Source organism: Rhinopithecus bieti, unplaced genomic scaffold, assembly GCF_001698545.2.
Source record: "Rhinopithecus bieti isolate Rb0 unplaced genomic scaffold, ASM169854v2 scaffold_1106, whole genome shotgun sequence".
Taxonomy (NCBI): domain Eukaryota; kingdom Metazoa; phylum Chordata; class Mammalia; order Primates; family Cercopithecidae; genus Rhinopithecus; species Rhinopithecus bieti.
This window is the reverse complement of record NW_016803367.1, coordinates 446,649-468,838: the sequence shown is the minus strand read 5'-3', so window position 1 is coordinate 468,838 and position 22,190 is coordinate 446,649. Positions and strand designations below refer to the sequence as shown.

The 22,190-nt window shown below is 39.7% G+C and overlaps 1 protein-coding gene across 1 annotated transcript in view; it reads right to left on the bottom strand.

Annotated features, from left to right (window-relative positions):
• Window positions 1-22,190, bottom strand: part of PRTG (protogenin) — a 138,424-nt gene that overhangs the window by 74,021 nt on the left and 42,213 nt on the right. The window contains exons 3-4 of the mRNA XM_017881334.1: window positions 2,151-2,295; window positions 747-880 (exon numbers count right to left, since the gene is read on the bottom strand). Of these exons, the coding sequence (XP_017736823.1) occupies window positions 747-880; window positions 2,151-2,295 (279 nt within the window). The remainder of the gene's footprint in view (window positions 1-746; window positions 881-2,150; window positions 2,296-22,190) is intronic.

Sequence of the window (22,190 nt, the reverse complement as noted above, 5' to 3'; positions counted from 1 at the left end):
TTAACTTTTATTTTGTATTTTAAAAAATTGTTTAATATAGAAGTTTTATATTTTCTATTTTCATAAACATTACTTTTATAAAATGCACGTATCATTTTACAAATGCAAATTACGGTATTTCTTTAAATGACAAGCAAAATAATACAACTAGAAACAAACATATCTTTTCCACAATAGGCAATTCTGGTAGAAATGGATGACTGTTATTCTCTTTTTTGTGCCTTCTGTATTTTACACCTTTTAAAACAAAAGTGAAATAGAGCCAGCCCTCAGTATCTGCGGGTTGTACATCTGTAAATTCAACCAACTCCAGTTTGAAAATATTTTTTTAAATAAAAAATAAAAACATACACATTTTAAAATATAATATAACAATGATTTATACAGAATTTACATTATTAGGTATTATAAGTAATCTAGAGATGATTTAAAGTATAAAGGAGGGTGTTTAGCCATGCCATTTTCAATAATGGACCTGAGCATCAGTGAATTTTGGTATTGAATAGAATACCAAAGACTGAACATTTGTTAATCTTTCTTAAGATTGAATACTTCTTATAACATAGAAAACTGGCCTATGAAAGAAGAGTTGCTTAATAACTGAAAATAACCATTTTCCAAATAGATTATAATAATTTAAATGAAATTCTACTTTATAGCACATTATTACAGCAGAGGAGAAAAAGTAGTAACTGTGCCAACAAAACATCATAAAAATGGAAAAAGCCACTCTGCACGGTAGGTACCTGGAACCACAGTTAGCGAGGCCTCCATACTTTTGCGTCGGTGGGCCACAGTGGCAGCAACACAACGATAATTTCCAGAATCCCTTTGGCTGACCTCATAGATCTGCAATACTCCTGTTGGTAGGGCAGTTATCCTGTTATGAGAGAAAGATAACTAAACTTTTTGTAGATTATTTTATTTTATTCTATTCTATTTTATTTTTTAGATCGAGTTTCGCTCTTGTTGCCCTGGCTGGAGTGCAATGGCGTGATCTCAGTTCACTGGAACCTCTGTCTCCAGGGTTCAAGCGATTCTCCTGCTTCAGCCTACCAAGTAGCTGGGATTACAGGCACGCCACCATGCCCGGCTAATTTTTGTATTTTTAGTAGAGACAGGGCTTCACCATGATGACCAGGCTGGTCTTGAATATCTGACCTCAAGTGATTTGCCCGCCTCGGCCTCCCAAAGTGCTGGAATTACAGGCATGAGCCACCGTGCTGGGCCTAGATTTTATGTTTTATTTAACATATTCTGTGATAGGAATTAATACACTCAACCTTTTCACAGTGCTAGAAGCAATACTTTAAAGACCTTTAGCTTGATTCTCTTGTTTTCATTTGGATCACCAAAGCTCTCTAAAACATAAACAATCCAGCATGATATGGTTTGTGCCATCTATCAGTCGAATTTTACAGAGTCTCGTTTGACATTCTAGCATAGATTTAGCTAACTGGAGGCCCAGAGTTTAGTGTAATTTTTTTCAAATTCCTGAATTTTTTACCTATTAATATCCACATATTGTCCAAGACATATGTAGATACGCTCTTTTTTTGTTTTCTAATAAAGCACTTCCATGAATAACTTATTCCATCTTAGTGCTTTACCATGTTAGCAAATGTTTGCCTATTCAAGAGCAGGGCCGGAATCAAATTTTTTGGAGTTGCTATCAAGTTCTTGATTTTTAAATCCCAACCACCCTCAGAACACTAGATGTGTGCATGTGCACGTGCACGTATTTGTAGTGAAGAGGGGGTTGGGAAGTGGAAGGTAGAGATAGGAGTGGGCAGCTACCAGGGCATACATGAAAGACCCTTACACCAGCACTGCCCTTTCCAGAAATAAGAGCGTCATTTGGTTTCCTAAAACCTTGGGCTGCAGTCCAGATACTCATGGTTAGAACAGATGGTTGAGGGAAATATCAAGGCAGTTGGATAACCTATTTAAATTCTGATCTAAACCAGGGACCATGCCCCATGTGCCAGAGACTGATGATCTAATTCTCTGGCTAAGTTTGAAATGTCTTAAGCAATCAGTTATTACTGCCTAAATAAAAATGAGGCCTATAATGGTGTTTCTCCCTATATAATCTCATACGAAGTCTTCATTACTCCCATATCTTCTCCAAAGACAAAATCTACATCTACCTGTCCACAGTCATAGGTAGAGCTGTCCGATTGAACTCCCATGTTATGACTGCAGGAGGGTTGGATGAAATCTTGCATGCAAATCGAGCAACTCCACCTTCATGGACCTCAGTGGAAATTGGCTGAACTTCAAATGCAGAAATAGCTATAAGATAAAGTTTGAGAAACTCAGAATAAGTGCATGAAAATAACACTTACAAGTAACATTACACTAGATATTACTTATTAGACTTGAACACTTGCTTGGATAAGACCAACCTAACTTAACCAGCATGAAGATAATTTAGTGAATAATTTTGGAAAAAACACTGGGCAGCTGCCCAATTTATGGAGTCTGGTCTTTCCCAGAATTAAATTCTAAACAGGTTCATGAGAAACTTATCTATTTGGAGATAAAAATTAAGATATGAAACAAAAATAAACAACGGTATATAATTACATACTAAACTGTGTGATATAAACTTCAAATACTATCATATATCAGAGGAGAGGGAAACAAATAAATTCAAACTAATCAGGTAAAAACCATTTACAGGAACTGGTTTTGAATTAGCTTTTGAAGAATCCACTGGATTTAGACGGGGGTGGTGGTAGAAGAGAACAGAACATTCCAAGTGAAAAGAATAACATGAAGACAAGCACAGAGGTAAGAAATGCAAAGCTTGCATTCACAGGATTGTGAGAAAACAGCCAGGACTACTGCAAAATATTTCAGATTAAGAGTTTATGGGAAAGCTGAAGGAGAATACAGATTAAACAGATTTATATCATGGTACAAATTAAGGCATCACTGAAGATTTCTGAGAAAAGGCATGTCCTGATATTAGCAATGTGTGGGAAAAATTAATCAGGATGGATAGAAAAAAGGAGTCTCAAGTCAAAAGTCCAATAGGCTATTAAATAGGGATTACAGAACTGGGTGGTGGCAGTGGGAATGGGGACAGTCTAGCGTTATCTTAAAGGAAACAAAGTCTTGGTTCTTACACCACAGACACATCACTCTGTATCTGGAATCAGATGAAGTTGGTATTGATGGAGCAAGATGAGAAAGGAAAGAGAGAAGCCCAAAGGTGCATCTGAAACACAAGGTGGAGAAACTCAAGAGACTACTTTTAGGCTCATGTATTTCCAAAACAGAAATTAATCCTGAAGTGTTAGTATTTTCTAGAGATAATTATTCTTTGCAATTCTAGGCAGGCCTCCAGGAAGTGGTCTTCAGTGTCCATGATCATATTCTGAAGGAGTGTAAACTCCAGGTTTCCCTTCCCTCTACTAAGTCTTCCAAGATACAAAGAAAGGGCCACAACTATAGTCTTACTCCTCCCCTCCCCAGACTACAGTTCAAAGAAAAATTTGTTTGAACTTTATTATTTATAAATAAAATGAGAAGTTATGAAGAAGAGAGGTAACAAGGCTAGATGAACTTATGCTTCATTGGTTTAGAAAGGGTAAAAGGTCATAGAAGGCTAACAAATTCTGCCTTTCACTTGAACTCATCTGTCTGTAGATAGATCACAGGCCTTTACAAGTATACAACAAGGCCAGCGAATCATGGTGAAAATATTCTTAGGACGATGGACTTCCAAAAGGGTGGAGTGGGGGCAAAGTAATACCTTATTTGTATATGAAACAAAAATTTGTTTCAAACTGCTATTGTCAGTGGATCCTAAAAGTCAGAACTATTTGCATAATAACTTTCACTCTCTTTTCTCTCGAATATACGGTATTTTTCAGGAGTTATGTAATGCACGATATTGCAATAGACCAAATGTTGAAGCAGACACATAAGAGAACCCAGCTGTCTTCTATTAAGCTAACTAAAGAGATTTGCACAAATGTAAAACAATTCTGCTCCTCTGGCTATTTGTTTCCTCTGGAAAATAGTTATATTAATATGTGATGCATAAACGTTTTCATTCTAAAATGAATTAATGATTATTTTTCTCAGTTTTAATTTCTAATAGGGTCAATAGATGTAAACTACATAAATACAAGTTATTTCAATTTTAAGAGTATAAAGAGTCAGACTTTTCAGTTGCAGAACCACTCTTCCAGAATATCAAACTCTAAAAATTGATACCATGAATCTATGTTGCTGATCAATTAATTAGTCCCTGTAAAACTCAAGCCCCACACTCAACCACTTACAATGGTGTTTCACTAACACTGAGCTACTTTTCATTGCTTCTGTAATCACTTGCTAGGATGTTTACCTGCAAACATTTTAATTTTGGATCTAAACCTATGGACCATCCACTGCTGTTTACCTACTAAAGAATTAGGAAACAGATGGCTAGATTCACCTTCAAAGTATCAGCTTCACATTCAGGCAGAACAACCTGATTTCTCAATAATGAGGTAAGCTTGTCTTTTTATAGTTAAAAACTACGTTGAATACATTTATCTTGGGGGGAATTAGGACCTACATTTCCATAAATGTAATGCTTGCTTTATGAAATATAAAGCACTCTTGTCGACCCCATACTTACTTTTTCCATGTGTGAGGGGTGACCATTAGTTCTAGCTGTCACTGATAATCCAGTCCATACTCAATTGACAGACTTCAAAATGGGAATTTTACTTTATTGTTTCTCAGCCTCTACCTCCCAGACTGAAATATCTTATTTAGTTTAACTTTTCTTTACAAAGCAGAAGCTCCCCCAGGCCTGTCCACTTTAACAATTTCTTCTTCCATTACCCCACAATGAATTAATTATTTAATCAAGATGTTTTATCTCATTTACTCCTCTCTCATATCTGACTTCTCTTCATCCCTAACAGTCCTCTGTTCAATTCAGGTCCTTATCATATCCTGTCTGGATGTCTTTCTGGAGCCTCTTAGCTGGTATCTTCCCTGCCAGCAATATCACCCTCCAGAGTGATCATCATAAACCATGACTCTGTGTTGCTGATGAATTAATTAGTCCCCGTAAAACGTTAGCTTCATATTCACTAACAGATGAATTAGATGTTTCACTAACACCGAGCTACTTATAATTCACTAAATACACCATGATATTTCACACCTCTAAGGTATATATGAACGTTTCCTTCTCTTGCTAACAACATTGGTCCCTTGTCCACCTGATGAAATCCTATCATCCTTTAAAGCCTGGTTCACTTATCCCATCCTTTGGGAAGTGGTTTCTGACCCTTTTCTCTGCTACCTCTGTACACTGCAGACCTTCACTGCTGTCTTTATCTCACATTATAATCACTTATTTACAAGTCTTCCTCCCCTTCTACATTACAAGCTCACTGAGGGGCAGCAGTGGCTCATGTTCTTGCAGGATACTGTAAGACAGTAAACAGTGCAGATTTGGCACTAAAAAAATATACTTTCTGAATTGAACTAGTATTATTTTGAATTTTCTCCAATTCTATTGGGTCTTTAAGCACAATAACTAGAATTGTAGGGAGTTTCTTGGGTACAAATACCAAGACGGGGTGAGAAGAAAATAGTGCTTTTTATTATTTTTTTGTTTGCCATAATTCCAAACAATGCCCAGTATTTTACTGGCATTGTTTTTAGAGACAAAAGTTTGTCCCTCCCATATCAAAGGACTTTTGTAAAGATTAAACAAGCCAATAAACAAACAAGATTGAAAACTTTTTATAAATGTGATTATTGAGAATAAAAATGATCACTTTGCTGCCTTGTGTTAATTTCCTTCCAGCCACATAGGCAACTGAGTGTTGTTTTTTTTACTCTGAACCTAACCAATCAAACAGTATGCCTGGGCACCACTGTCTTTTCCTTAAGCAGTTCCCCCTTTTTTCTCAAATGGATAAATACATGAAATCCCTAAGATTTTTTATTACAACAATTGAGTTAACCTTGTACTTTAGGCCTAGTGGGCTGGAACTCTGGAGTCACAAAATTCTGAGAACTGAAACATAAATAGGTTTACCCTTGAAAACTCTGGTTTTCAGAAAGGTTTGAAAGCAAGTATAAAGGTATATATTTTTTAATCCTCACAAACACCTTTATATTTAAAATATCTAACTTTTTGATATCTTTTGAAAATTCAATCCATTGGCAAAATAGTTTCGTGGAGAAAATACCAAGCCAGATACTGCTTAGGACTCTCGTCGGTTACCTCTGAGACTGAAAGAATGACGCAACCATGAATCAACAATGAAAGTAAATTCCCTTTTTTCTGTTTGTAATCCCTCCATCTGGACACCAATCCCAATCTCTTCCCTCCCCTCTGGGATCTCTCTCTCCCCTGCATATTCAAACTCTTCTCCTAGCTCCTTTCCCTCCACAAATAAGAGTGTTCCACTCTCTCCCAACCTCAAAAAACAAAAGGAAGAAAACTCTAAACATATCTTTACATCACTTTACATATCCATCTAGCAGCTATCTGCTCACCTACCCATGGGATCGAAACTTCTCTAAAGAGTATTATACTGGCTGTCTCCCCTTCTTCCTTTCTGACTCCATGCCTCAAACATTTAATCTGCCTTCTTCCCTATTATTTTATTGAGACAGGATCTATGATACTACACACTCCTTGTTCTCCATTTCTCTGGCTCCTCCTTCCTGCCTGCCTTTTCAAGGGTTCGCTCTCCCTCCTCTTCTGCCCTTCCTTCCAGAGAGTCTCTGTTCTTTTCTCTCTCCATGGTCTTCTTTGGTGATTATATCCTCTTTCAGTTTTCAACCACAGTCAGCCGTTGCTGCTGATTCCCCTAAACACCTCTTCCAGTTTAGATCACCATCCTCAGACCTTCATACTCATGGCTCCAACTGTGCACTGGACGTCTTCACCTGCAGCTTATGAAAGGTACTCCATGGCCGGGCGCGGTGGCTCAAGCCTGTAATCCCAGCACTTTGGGAGGTCGAGACGGGTGGATCGCGAGGTCAGGAGATCGAGACCATCCTGGCTAACATGGTGAAACCCCGTCTCTATTAAAAAATACAAAAAACTAGCCGGGCGAGGTGGCGGGCGCCTGTAGTCCCAGCTACTCTGGAGGCTGAGGCAGGAGAATGGCATAAACCCAGGAGGCAGAGCTTGCAGTGAGCTGAGATCCGGCCACTGCGCTCCAGCCTGGGCGACAGAGTGAGACTCCGTCTCAAAAAAAAAAAAAGAAAGAAAGAAAGGTACTCCAGGCTGCCATGGTAGCTCACGCCTGTAATCCCAGCACTTTGGGAGACCAAGACGGGCGGATCACAAAGTCGAGAGATCCAGACTATTCTGGCCAACATGGTGAAACGCTGTCTCTACTAAAAATACAAAAATTAGCTGTGCGTGGTGGTGCATGTCTGTAGTCCCAGCTACTTGGGATGCTGAGGCAGGAGAATCGCCTGAACCCGGGAGGCAGAGGTTGCAGGTTGCAGTGAGCTGAGATCAGGCCACTGCACTCCAGCCTGGCGACAGAGGGAGACTTGTCTCAAAAAAACAAACAAAACAAAACAAAGGCACTCCAAGCTCATCATGTCCAAAATGAAGTCATCTTCTTTCTTCTAAGCCTATTTCTCTGCTTCATCTTTGTCACACCACTGTCAAATTACTCACCTGAGCTAGAGACTACTTACTCGGTCAGTATTCTCAATCACCTGTTCCCACTGATTTTAAGTCCTAAACACGTGCAAAATCCATTACCATCTGTTCCAGTCCCAACATCTCTCACCTGAACCACTATCAGCCTCTTATCTTGTCTCTGCTTTCATTCTTCCCCTCCCCCCTTCAAAACACTCCAGACAAACACCAGTGTTTGTTTGATAAGCTGCATTAGACTCAAGGAGCTTTCATCTATCCACTCAAAGGCTTGTATAGGTTAATCCACTACTTCTAAAACCAACAAAGAAATAATCTCACCAAAATGTGATTCTAATTGTAAATGCTGTCAAAAAGCATCATGTCTTAGCATCCATCCTTCTAAATATTTAAACTGCTTAACCTAATTACTAGTAAAAAAGAATGCATATCTCCTTGCCATAGTAAAAGAAAAAAAAAATCTTCCTTTATGCCAAATACATATTTTAACTCTTTTTAACTGGGTATAGTCCCAACAAATAGACTCATTAGTGAGCTTTTGCAAAAAAAAGAAAAGGGAAGGGGGGGCTGGGGAAGGATAGCATTAGGAGAAATACCTAATGTAAATTACGAGTTGATGGGTGCAGCAAAACCAACATAGGCACACGTATACCTATGTAACAAACTTGCACGTTGTGCACATGCACCCTAGAACTTAAAAAAAAGGGGGGGGGGCTGGACATGGTGGCTCATGCCTGTAATCCCAGCACTTTGGGAGGCCGAGGTGGGTGGATCACGAGGTCAGGAGATCGAGACCATCCTGGCTAACACAGTGAAACCCCGTCTCTATTAAAAATGCAAAAACATCAGCCAGGCATGGTGGCGGGCGCCTGTAGTCCCAGCTGCTGGGGAGGCTGAGGCAGGATAATGGTGTGAATCCGGGAGATGGAGCTTGCAGTGAGCCGAGATCCCGCCACTGCACTCCAGCCTGGGTGACAGAGTGAGACTCGTCTCAAAAAAAAAAAAAAAGAAAAAAAAAAAGTAGTTAGGCATCAATTATTTCAAAACCAAACTGTTTTTATGGCAACATGCAATAGTATTTAAACAACCAATCTTATACAGTTATATAAATAAAATTAATATCTCTGCTATTAAAGATACATAGTATAACTGACACAAAGGAGTTAATTTCCCTGAATCACATATTAATATCGATCCCACTGTCCTTACAATAACACCATTCATTTAGTTTGTGGTTAACCAAGCTGATAGGCTCTGAGTCATAAAATTCTTTATAAAATAATGCACCAGATTTTCTCCCCAATTTAGAAAACAATTTTAATCACTTTTAGGAAACTTTTAATCTCTTCTAAATTTATTAATTCATTCAATGAATATGTATTCAGTGTCTAGTACATTCTAGGTGCCAAGGATCTAATGATGAACAAAACTAACAGAGGTTTTATTCTCAGGGATCTCTGTTAATGGTGGAGAAAAGCATTTAACTAAATTACTATCCAAGTGTAATAAATTCAAACTGTGATAAATGCTATGAAGAAAAGGACAGAGTACCCCAAAAGTTGAGCATCCCAAAAGTACAGAGAATCCCAAATTCAAAAATCCAAAATGCTTCAAATCTGGAACTTTTTTAGCACTGACATGATGCTCAAAGGAAACGCTCACTGGAACATCTCAGACTTCTGGATTTGGGATGCTCAACTGGCATAATGCAAATACTACAAATTTTTTTTAAAAATCTGAAATCTAAAATACTTCTGGTTCCAAGCATTTCAGATAAGGAACACTCAACCTAAATTATAAAAGTAACAGAGGTTTGAAGCAATTTAATAAAGACAGAAATAACAGCTTAACATACATTTTATTGTCAGGTGCTGCAATGAGTACATTACATATCCCAGATTATTTAGTTCTCAAAATTATTATTATTATTACTTTTTTTTTTTTTTTTTTTTTTTTTTTTTTTTTGAGACCAAGTCTCGCTGTCACCCGGGCTGGAGTGCTGTGGCCGGATCTCAGCTCGCTGCAAGCTCCGCCTCCCGGGTTTACGCCATTCTCCTGCCTCAGCCTCCCGAGTAGCTGGGACTACAGGCGCCCGCCACCTCGCCCGGCTAGTTTTTTGTATTTTTTAGTAGAGACAGGGTTTCACCGTATTAGCCAGATGGTCTCGATCTCCTGATCTCGTGATCCGCCTGTCTCGGCCTCCCAAAGTGCTGGGATTACAGGCTTGAGCCACCGCGCCCGGCCTCAAAATTATTATTCACCCAATTTTCAGTTAAGGAAATGGAGACAGGGAAATTAAGCAACTTGCCCAAAGTTTTGCAGCTAGTAAGTGGTGATATTGGGATCTGAATCCAGGTAGTCAACTTCCAAGACCCTTATGAGTAAGAATTTGAGTTCCCCAAACTTTCTGTAGAAGATACAAATTACAGGTTCTAGGCCAGGTGCAGTGGCTCATGCCTGTAATCTCTGCACTTCGGGAGGCCAAGGCGGGAGGATCACCTGAGGTCAGGAGTTTGAGACCAACCTAGCCAACATGATGAAACCCCACCTCCACTAAAAATAGAAAAAATTAGCTGGGTGTGGTGGCAGGCACCTGTAATCCCAGCCACTCAGGAGGCTGAGGCAGGATAACTGCTTGAACCCAGGAGGTGGAGGTTGCAGTGAGCCGAGATCGCGCCACCGCACTCCAGCCCGGGCAACAAGAATAAAACTCCATCTCAAAAAAAAAAAAAAAAAATTTACAGGTTCTACTCCCAAGCAATTCTGCTACTCACTATAAGCTAAAATGCATTGGCTTTCTAGCTGAGTAAGAATATGTGTTAAGGCTGGGCACAGTAGCTCACGCCTGTAATCCCAGCACTTTGGGAGGCCGAGGAGGGTGGATCACAAGGTCAGGAAGTCGAAACCATGCTGGCCAACATGGTGAAACCCTGTCTCTACTAAAAATACAAAAATTAGCCACGCGTGGTGGCATGTGCCTATAGTCCCAGCTACTCGGGAGGCTGAGGCAGGAGAATCGCTTGAACCCGGGAGGCAGAGGTTGCAGTGAGCCGAGATCGTGCCACTGTACTTCAGCCTGGGCAACAGAGCAAGATTCCATCTCAAAAAAAAAAAAAACAAAAAAAAAAAAAAAAACCAAAACAAAACAAAAAAACCAATATATGTTAAATTTCTACATTTCCAAAACAGAACAACACCTTTACAACTTTGTGTATTGGAATTTTAAAACTATGGCTCTCATCTCAAACAGGAATATGTCTACTTCTAGGAACCTATTAAAGATAGGAAAGTGACCAGCCTGGGCAATAGGGTGAGACCCCGTCTCTACAAAAAAAAGTTTTAAAAATTAGCCCAGTGTGGTAGTGCGAGCCTGTAGTCTCAGCTATTCAGGAGGCTGAGGTGGGAGAATTGCTTGAGTCCAGGAGGTTGAGTCTCAGTGAGCCATGATCACACCACTGCACTCTAGCCTGGGCAACAGAGTGAGACCTTGCCTCAAAAAAAAATAAAATAAAATAAGAAAAGGAAAATATGTAAATTGAGTTATACTATCTCAGGCTAAAATTCAGTAGTCAAGTATTTTTTCAAAACAAATCTCTCTTTTAAAACAGTTTACCTAGTAGGAATACCAATTTTTCCTTTGTTGTTATTCTCTTGGTTCTAAGCCCACAAACATGTTGACTATCAAAAAACCAAGTACTTAAAAGGACAGAATTTAGAGGTAGGAAGACTAACTAGTTAAGAGGCTATCAGAACAGCAGAAGAGAGATCTGCTATGGGTTTGAATGATGGCAGAAGTAACAGGAACAAAGGGAGGGAACACACAAGAGACACAGTACACCAAACATCATTTGGCTCAGAGGTGTTCAGGGGAGACCCAGGAAAGGATCCATATAGTTCTGAGGTTTCTAGCCTGTCAAGGTTGGGGGATACAATGCTGCCTGAATCAGAACAAAGAAAGAGAGATCAGATGGGCTGGTGAATAACCATTCCAAACTCTCATTTGATCAGAATGAGGACACTGGACATGTTAAAGCAAACTGGGAAACTGTAAAATTAGGCCATGGACGAATAACAGAAACAACTTAAAATATCTATTCATCTTGATTTAAGTGGCTTTTGTTTTTTCAGTTTTTGATTTACAGCTGTTCTATAATGCTAAGTCTCGATTTTTTGACTAATGGCTCATACGTAAGGCTATCATTAAGATTTACAGAAAGGTATCTTTCAGTTTTTATAATAGCAGCCTAAAAAAACACTGTTTACTGTTTTTCCAATTTTAATGCAATCTCTCTTTTTTTTGAGACAGAGGTTCACTCTGTTGTCCAGGCCCAAGTGCAGTGGCGCAATCTCAGCTCACTGCAACCTCTGCCTCCCGGGTTCAAGCCATTCTCCTGCTTCAGCCTCCCCAGCAGCTAGAACTGCAGATGGGCACCACCACGGCCAGCTAATTTTTTTTTTGTATTTTTAGTAGAGACGGGGTTTCACCATGTTGACCAGGCTGGTCTTGAACTCCTGGCTTCAAGAGATCCACTGCCTTGGCCTCCCAAAGTGGCTAGGATACAGGGTGAGCCCACCGTACAACCGCGGCCTCATTCTCATTTCTTGATGACATTAAATAAAGGTGCACTAGAAAACTGAGCAAAGGGATATAAATATATTACTACTATTATTATTTTTTTTCAGACAGAGTGCCTCGCTCTGTCTCCCCCCAGGGCTGTAGTGCAATGGCACATCTCGGCTCACTGCAACCTCCGCCTCCCGCGTTCAAGCATTCTCCTGGTTCAGCCCCCGAGTAGTTGGGACTACAGGCAAGTAGTACTACCACAGCCCGGCTAATTTTTTTGTTTTTTAGTAGAGATGGGGTTTCACCATGTTGGCCAAGCTGGGGTCTCAATCTCGCTGGACCTCATGATTTGCCCGCCTCAGCCTCCCAACAGTTCTGGGGATTACAGGCTGTGAGCCCATCCGGCGCCCAGGCCAAGGATATTTTTTTAAAAGTCTAAGTGGCAGGGTGCAGTGGCTCACACCTGTAATCCCAACACTTTGGAAGGCCGAGGCGGGCAGATCACCTGAGATCGGGAGTTTGGGACTGGCCTAACCAACATGGAGAAACCCTGTCTCTACTAAAAATACAAAATTAGCCGGGCGTGGCGGCGCACGCCTATAATCCCAGCTACCTGGGAGACTGAGGTAGGAGAATTGCTTGAACCCAGAAGGCGGAGGTTGTGGTGAGCTGAGATCATAACCAGTAATTGCACTCCAGCCTGGGCAACAAGAGTGAAACTCCATCTCAACAAAAAAACAAAAAAGACTAAGTGAAATCTTGGCCTTAGCTGGTATAAAGAAAATCAGGAATAAAACCCAGAACAGACTGTGTACACAGGGAGGTGGTATACCGGCATAGCCTTGCAGGTAAGAGTGCAGATATTAAAATTCATATATCTGAGTTAGAATCAGTTTTGCACTAATGAACTGTGTGTCCTGGAGGTGTTACTGAATCTCAAGCCTCAGTATCCCTCAGTAAAAGGGGATATTAAAAATACTTTCTAAACATATTGTAAGAATAACATTAAATTATATATACATATACATATGAGTACCCAGGCACTGCTTGTTACCTAGTAAACTCCTGGCAGTGGTGCAGGAGATGGGAATAGTGATAGAATGCCTTACTATGAACACACTGGTTTTACTTTCAGAAGAATGACTCAAAGAATGTCAAACAAAGGATGCCAGTGATCCTTACACACAATAAAAATAAACTTTTTTTTTTTTTTTTTGAGACAGAGTCTCGCTCTGTCGCCCAGGCTGGAGTGCAGTGGCCGGATCTCAGCTCACTGCAAGCTCCACCTCCCGGGTTTATGCCATTCTCCTGCCTCAGCCTCCCGAGTAGCTGGGACTACAGGCACCTGCCACCTCGCCCGGCTAGGTTTTTTTTTGTATTTTTTAGTAGAGACGGGGTTTCACTGGGTTAGCCAGAATGGTCTCGATCTCCTGACCTCGTGATCCGCCCGTCTCGGCTTCCCAAAGTGCTGGGATTACAGGCTTGAGCCACCGCACTCGGCCAAAAATAAACTTTAAAGCCTGAATAAAGGCAAAGGTATTCTAAAATTTAATTTTTTTCTGTTATTTTCTACTAAGTCAGACTTAGGTAGCTTTTACATAAAGGTATATAAACTACAGAGAAACAAAAGTAATTTTTCCATTTTGAATGTGCAGAGATAAATTATTTGAAGGAGATAAAATCCAGTACTTCAATGATGAAATAATGGAAATAAATTAAAAAGAGATAGGTAACTAAGTTCAGATTTCCAGCAGGACTATGTATGGTGATTTTTATTTTATTTTTTACTTTACTTACATTTTTTCCCATAAAAGTATATAATTAGGAAAATCAGTGATCTTTTTATAAATTACATATGCCGCTATGGGGCACAGATTGCAGTGAAAGTATGAATGCATAAATTTTCTACTGTTACTCCACTGCTTGACAAAATCCCTTACTCTTAATTTTTATCTGCCTTTTGAGTTCTTTTAACTTCTCACTCTTTGGGTAAACATCACTTATGATCAATGGATGCTTGATTCTCTCACTAACCAGTGCCCTAAACCTAGAAATTACAAGAAAAAAACTTGAATAAAACCACTGTGCAATTAAAAAAACAAATTATATAAAATTTTATATCAAAACTTAGAAACTTTAGAAAAGCATGCAAATATAAAACATCTATATCATGATAGTTTTAAATGTTGTTTCCTAGCAAGTATTTGCTTTTTCAATTTCGATTTTTTTAAGTGAGGCATTAAACTGAGTAAATGACTATGTCTTTCACAATAAATGTTAGAGCCTTTTAAAACTTTAGTCTGCAAACTATTTTCAGTATTATCAAAGTATTTTGCATTTATTTAAATGGCAAAACACCTCCTGTCCTATGCAAATCTTAGCTTCCTTCCACAGACTTTGTTTCTGCCAGTTAGGTATGATTTTACAAGTCTAAAGCCTCCTTGTGAAACCTGACCTCTCTCTTCCCTCCGCAGTCAGTGCTAACATAAACCAAGAGCCCCACAAGAAGTCATTAAAGCTGTGCTGTTAAGAGGCCAGAGCTCTATAAAATAGGCAAGAAACAAGGTCTTGAGAAACATGTGCTGTCCTCAAAAACAACCTTGCAAACACAATAAATGTAAGTGCGTATTTTATTTGCGACTTCCTCTTCTTCACCTGTCTATTTGATCATTTGCTTCTATGATTTATAGTCAGAAAAAAAAAAACATTAAAAATGCCAAGATGAAAATGTTTTCCAAACGTTTATCTGACCAGAAAGCAACATTTAATATGACTCTACTCTGGAAATGTATGACTACTAATTTAATAAATATTTAAGTAATATGTTACGCATGCTTCTAAAAGATTGCAATGAATAGAATGCTTAACACACAATTTTAAAACCAAATAAAAATGCTGAAAACAGTCTGAAATTACATACCATCTAACAATTTAAAATACGTCCACTAGAACTTCCTAATGTAAGAAAACGTCACATTCTTTTAAAACTGCAGAGAAAATACTATTTAAACACAAAGTAGTAAAGTTAGAATCCTAACGCAGGGTTTAAAACAGTGGTCCTAACACCGCAGTTCAGCCAGGGGATTCCTGACTGCGTCAGTAGCTGCTGCCACACCCACCCCTTGGGGAAATCTTAAGCAGCAGGGGAACAAGGACAGAAGCACGTTCCAGAGGCCTCAGGCTGTTTCCACATCTCTATGTCACCAATCAGTAGCTCTGGGAAATCTATAAGTAGCTCATCAAGAACACAGGGAGGGCTGCGTGCAGCGGCTCATGCCTATAATCCCAGCACTTTGGGAGAACAAGGCTGGCAGATCACTTGAGCTCAGGAGTTGCCTGGGCAACACAGTGAAACCCTTTTTCTACCAAAAATACAAAAAATTAGCCAGGCATGGTGGTTCATACCTGTAGTAGCTACTACATATGGTTCATACCAGCTACTCTGGAGGGTGAGGCAGGAGGATTACTTAAGCCTGGGAGGCAGAGGTTGCAGTGAGCTGAGATTGCGCCACTGCACTCCAACCTTGGTGACAGAGTGAGACCCCCATCTCAAAACACAACACAGGGAGGCTGGACGCAGTGGTTCACACCTGTAATCCCTGTGCTTTTGGGGGCCAAGGTGGGAACTTCGTTTGAGGAGTTTGAGACCAGCCGGGCAACACAGGGAGATCCCATTTCTACAAAAAAATTAGTTGGGTGTGGTGGCATGTGTCTGTGGGCCTAGCTATTTGGGAGGCTGAGGTGAGAAGATCACTTGAACCTGGGAGGTGGAAGCGGCAGTGAGCCATGATAATTCCACTGCACTCCAGCCTGGGCGACAAGAGATCCTGTTTCTTAAAAAAAGAACATGGGGAAATTTTTAACACAACTCTCAAGCGTCCACAATTTCAGAGTTCAGTATTGAGTTTGATATATATTAACATAAAGCTTATTTCTATGACACTGGTCTTTCAAATCAACCATGCGTTTGTATACTTCAGACTTTACTAATCAAAACAGTGGTAACTTCTTGCCTCATCAAGTCTGACTCACTGAGGCTTCCTACTTGAAGTCTGACATGCAACTGAGCATTAAGTAAAACCAAGAGATCTGGTCCCATCATTTGATGCTATCAATAGGTAAAAGTTAACCAAGGAACAGGTTTCAAACAGAAGAAAAACTTGTATCCTTAAGACTAGGCAAGAAGCTGTTTGTTATCTTAAATTATTTAACAGGAAAAAATCATCTGCTTAATAAAAACAATGTAATAAGACAAATGTGATCACTACATCTTGGGTGTCAACTCCTTTGTACAGCTGTACTAAATATACAACAGCCATTCTATAAGTGGTTTCTTACCTAATTTCTTTTTTTTTTTTTGAGACGGAGTCTCGCTTTGTAGCCCAGGCTGGAGTGCAGTGGTGCGATCTCCACTCACTGCAAGCTCCGCCTCCTGGGTTCACACAATTCTCCTGCCTCAGCCTCCACGCAGCTGGGACTACAGGTGCTCACCACCACGCCTGGCTAATTTTTTGTATTTTTAGTAGAGACGGGGTTTCACCGTGTTAGCCAGGATGGTCTTAATCTCCTGACCTCGTGATTCGCCTGCCTCAGCTTCCCAAAGTGCTGGGATTACAGGCGTGAGCCACCGCACCCGGCCTTATTACCTAATTTCTAGTGAACATGTTATCCTGCTTGAATCTGACAACTCTGACAACCAGGTGCCATGAAATACATTTTGCTTTTGAAAGAAAATATTTAGATCAAAATATGTGACTAAATAAATATAAATAACACGAAGGTTAGAAACTTTGTAACAAAGTTGGGAACCAGGGACTCTAAGAAATGTGCCCTACATGCAAAGTTTCTACAGACTATTTTCCAGTATATTCCTATAGTGTATTCATATTTTAAAACACACCTTTAATAACACCTGAGAACTTGTTGCTTCTTTAATATTTCATCTGCTTTGCTCTCTGCCAAATGCTAGACCTGGGACTCCCCATGTTCAGTTTATTTGACCAGAAAGAGGGTGACACAAAGCTGTTTAAGTCCCTCCCGACCGCTGGGCCACTCACTGCTTTTCAGGAACTCGCTTATTAATCTCATTAGTAACTGGTTTTAATCATTCCCTAACTTTACAATTATTCAGGTCCCCAGTCACTTTTACCCCAGATTGTAAATTCCTTGAGTTCAGGGAACATGTCTTATTTGTCTGTGTTGCTAACAGCCAAAACAGTGCCCTGCATACAACAGGCATTCAATAAAGGTTCACTTGAATGAACTCAACAAACCACATCACCACCTCCCTCTTACTCACATTAGAAAACTTTGCCTCTTATCTCCCTCAGAAGAGTAACAGAAGGGATTGTGGCTGTATCACTACCGTACAGCCCTAAGCAAATTTCTTTTTCTGTTTGTTTGTTTGTTTGAGACAGCGTCTTGCCCTGCTGCCAGGCTAGAGCGCAGTGGCACAATCTCGACTCACTGCAACCTGTGTCTGGGTTTAAGCGATTCTCATGCCTCAGCCTCCCAAGTAGCTAGGATTACAGGCATACTACACCACACCCAGCCACTTTGTATTTCTAGTACAGACAGAGTTTCACCATGTTGGCCAAGCTGGTCTCGAACTCCTGACCTCAGGTGACCTGCTCACTTCTCCCTCCCAAAGTACAGGGATTACAGGCGTGAGCCACCGTGCCTGGCCTCAAATTTCTTACTTTTCCTAAACATGTTTTGTTCTGTAAAGTAAGGGACTTAAAGGGGTTATTATGGATTACATAAGGTAATGCATGTAAAGTACTTAATATATTTCCTGTAATATTAAAACACTCAATAAATTTTAGCTATTTCTATTATCTTGCCAGACATAAACACCATTGATTCTTCTCTTTACCACCTCAAAATCTCTCCCTCTTCATCTAACTTCTCTTCCTTCACTACTGGTTCCGTGGAAGAAGTAACCATTCCAATTGCACCAAGGTTAACCTTCGCCTGACGCTCTTAATCCCATCCCTCCTACCAGCTCTGCGCCCTTATTCCATTTATTATTCCCATTCTTTTGTATCACTCTCTCATTACTAGTTTCCTCATCAGCGCTTGTAAACATACACTTATCTTCCCTATCCTAAAAAGTAGCATCTAGATCTCAGGCCAAGCTAATATCCAGTCAGGCTCTCTTCTGTCATTTTAGTTTTTCTTGAATGACTCCACCCACTCCATTCTTGGACAGGGTCTCTGTCACCCAGGCTGGAGTGCAGTGGTGTGATCTCGACTCACTGAAGACTCAACTTTCCGGGCTGCAGCAATCCTCCCATCTCAGCCTTCCCAGTGGCTGGGACCACAGACACACACCACCACACCCGGCTAATGTTTGTGTTTTTGGTAGAGTCGGGGTTTCACCATGTTACCCAGGCTGGTCTCCAACTTGTGAGATCATGCAATCCTCCTGCCTCAGCCTCCCAAAGTGCTGGGATTGCACGCATAAGCCGCCGCGCCCAGCCCCATTTGTTACTTCTTTTGGGGTAGGGCAGGATGGAGAGGAGAGAAGGAGAAGAGCCACAGGTGTATTTATATGCAGGATTCAGGCGCCTCCTGAGAATGGATTTTACCTTTAGAGAAGAAATGATGCTCATAAGTTTCATTCAAAAACAATGTGGCAGTTTAGGTGTGGTATAGTGTCAGAATTTGTGAAGGCCTCACTCAAATTAGGGCAGTCATCAGGACATGTGAATCATGCTCATATAAAAAAAGGAGGAGTACAGAGAGGGGTAGGGGAGAGGAGAGAGAGTGCTGGGGTGGAAGAGATTCATTTGGGCACTGGCTAAAACTTATTTCTGCTCTTCCCCTTCTCACAACTGCACATGACTAGTCTAGAAAACAAAACAAAACAAATGGTAGTGCTCTTCTCAGCAACCGCTGCCATTCCTTCCAGTTCCAAAGAGCCTTTCAGTGTACCTTTTAACTTTATATTACAGAATTTTTGGAGCTAATAGATGTTATTTCTCTAGTTACAGCAATTGTAGCCATTTAAAATATGACCCAATTTGGATGATCTTAATACTCAATGGTATGTTCAAACTATTCATAAAATAATTTTCAATGGCAAGTTTTCTAAAGCCTGGGCTTAACTGTTAAACTGTTAACTGTTAAACAATGGCTTTTTTGTGTGTTTTCCACTACCTTCCCACCTTCTGGCACCCCTTCCAATGAATACTCAACAAAAGAACAAGTTTCATGAACTTAGTGTCTGTCTCCTAAAGCCCAAGAGTAAGAAATTAGCAGTGATTTCAATGGGCCTAAAAGTCATAGTGCTTTATACATAACTGCTTATCATTAAATGTCCACCAAAATAAAACTAACTCACAATTGGTTATGAAGGCAATTTGCTTAGTGGGAAATGAAGATTTAGAATGAGACTACGAATAACTTAAAATCAGTCCAAATTTTCTTATATTAAGTATTTTCAGCATCATTATTTTGTATGTTTCAGTTCTAGCAGATAAGGAGGTAATGACATATTTATATCTGTACATAAATATATGTATCATAAAGCACAGAAATGTGCTGGGACTTAGACACTAGATTAGCCAGCAGACACAATCACAATGCCTATGACAAAGGATAGAGACAGCTATATTTTCATTGGTCAAAAGGGCCTTGGACAAATCTAGAGCAGAGAACCCTTCATCCAGGAACTAGTATGATTATATTAAGTATTCACCAGATATAAAAAGGCTGGGCATAAAATATATGGAAACAAGAAGTGGTAGAAAACCTAAAGACAGGCAATTTTGCCCAGGCCTGCCCTGTCCTTATATGCATAATAAAAAGCTACTCTAAAGTTTTTTTGAAAAGGCAAAGGACCTATAATAGCCAAAACAATTTTGAAAAAGATGAAACAAAACTGAAGAGCTCACACTGGCTGATTTCAAAATTATAATGATTTCAAAATTATTGATAAAGTATGATAATGGCAAAAGGTTAGACATATACTCTCTGTATATGTCTGCATATGTACAGAAAAGAGAGTACAGAAATTGACCAATACAAATATGTCAACTAATTTTTATAAAGTTGCAAAAGGAATTCAATAGAGATGGGATAGTCTGTTCAACAAACTATACTTGAACAAGTAAACATCCATATTCGAAAAATTAATCTTTAAAAAATTAATCTTGACTTATACGTTATACCTTATGCAAAAAAATTAATTAAATTGGGTCAAAGACCTAAATGTGAAATGTAAAAGTACAAAACATTTAGAAGAAAACAGAAAAATCTTTGTGTCCTGGGGTTAGGCAACCAGTTTTTATATATAACTTATAGAAAGCACAATCCATAAAAGATTAACAAACTGGACTTCATCAAAATTAAGGAAAAAATAACCTTCTGGCTGGGAACGGTGGCTCATGCCTATAATCCCAGCACTTTGGGAGGCAGAGGTGGGAGGATCACTTGAGCCTAAGAGTTGGAGACCAGCCTGGCCAACACAGGGAGACCCCATCTCCACAAAAAATAAATTATTAGGTGGGTGTGGCAGTGTGTGCCTATGCTCCCAGATACTTGGGAGGCTGGAGTAGGAGGATCACTGGAGCCTGGGAGGTCGAGGCTGTACTGAGCCCGGATGGCACCACTGCTATCTGGCCTATACAACAGAGACTCTGTCTCTAAAGATAAATAAAATAAACTCCTCCTCTTGGAAAAATACTGTTAAGAGAATGATAAAACAGACTCTCCCACAGACTGGGAGAGAAAATTTTAAAATCACATATCTGACAAAAGTGTTATCCAGCATGTATACATAATGCTCAAAACTTAATAATTAGAAAACAATGCAATAAAAAGTGGGCAAATGAGTTGAACAGATACCTTAACAAGGAAGACATATGAATGGCAATGAAACACAAAAGGATATCCTACCTCATACTTACAGGGAAACGCAAATTAAAACCACAATGAGATGTCACTACACACACCTATTAGAACAACTCAAATCCAAAACACTGCCAATATCAAGTTCTGGTGAGGATATGGAGTACCTGGAACACTGATACTTTGTTGGTGGGATGCAAACTGGTACCATCAATTTGGAAAATAACTTGGCAGTTTTTCATAAACGCATACTTGCCATAAGACCCTGCATTCTCGGCCGGGCGTCATGGTTCACGCCTGTAATCCCAGCATTTTGAGAGGCCAAAGCGGGTGAATCATGAGGTCAGGAGTTCAAGACCAGCCAGGCCAAGATGGTAAAATGCCATCTCTACTAAAAATACAAAAATTAGCCGGGCATGGTGGCAGGCGCCTGTAATCCCAACTACTCGGGCGGCTGAGACAGGAGAATTGCTTGAACCTGGGAGGTGGAGGTTGCAGTGAGCCGAGATCACACCACTGCACTCCAGTCTGGATGACAGAGTGAGACTTCATCTCAAAAACAAAACAAAACAAAACAAAACAAAAACACCCCTGCATTCTCATCTCTAAATATTTACTCAATATAAATAAAAACTTACATTCACACACAAGTCTGTATGACAGTTTAGGAAAGCTTTATTCATAATCATTCAAAACTGGAAACAACCTAAATGTCCTTCAAAGGTAGTGAATGAATGAACTGTTAAATTCATACAGGGAAGTACGACTCAGCAACAAAAGGCAGCAAACTACTGATAAAACAAAATACGTAAGTCTTAACAGTATAGATCAATAAATCTCAAATGCATTATGCTGAGTAAAAGAAGCAAGACACAGAAGGTTACATAATACACAATTCTACTATTTCTATGGTATTCCAGAAAATGCAAAATACATGGGCTGCTAGGAGTTAGGGGAGAGAGAGGGTTATGACCATATAGTACTGTTTTGGGATGATGAAACTATTCTGTATCCTGATTGTAGTGATGGTTACACAACTCTATACATATGCTAAAATTCACAGAACTATAGATTTGAAAGACAGAATTTACTATATATAAACTTCAAAATATTTTTTTTTTT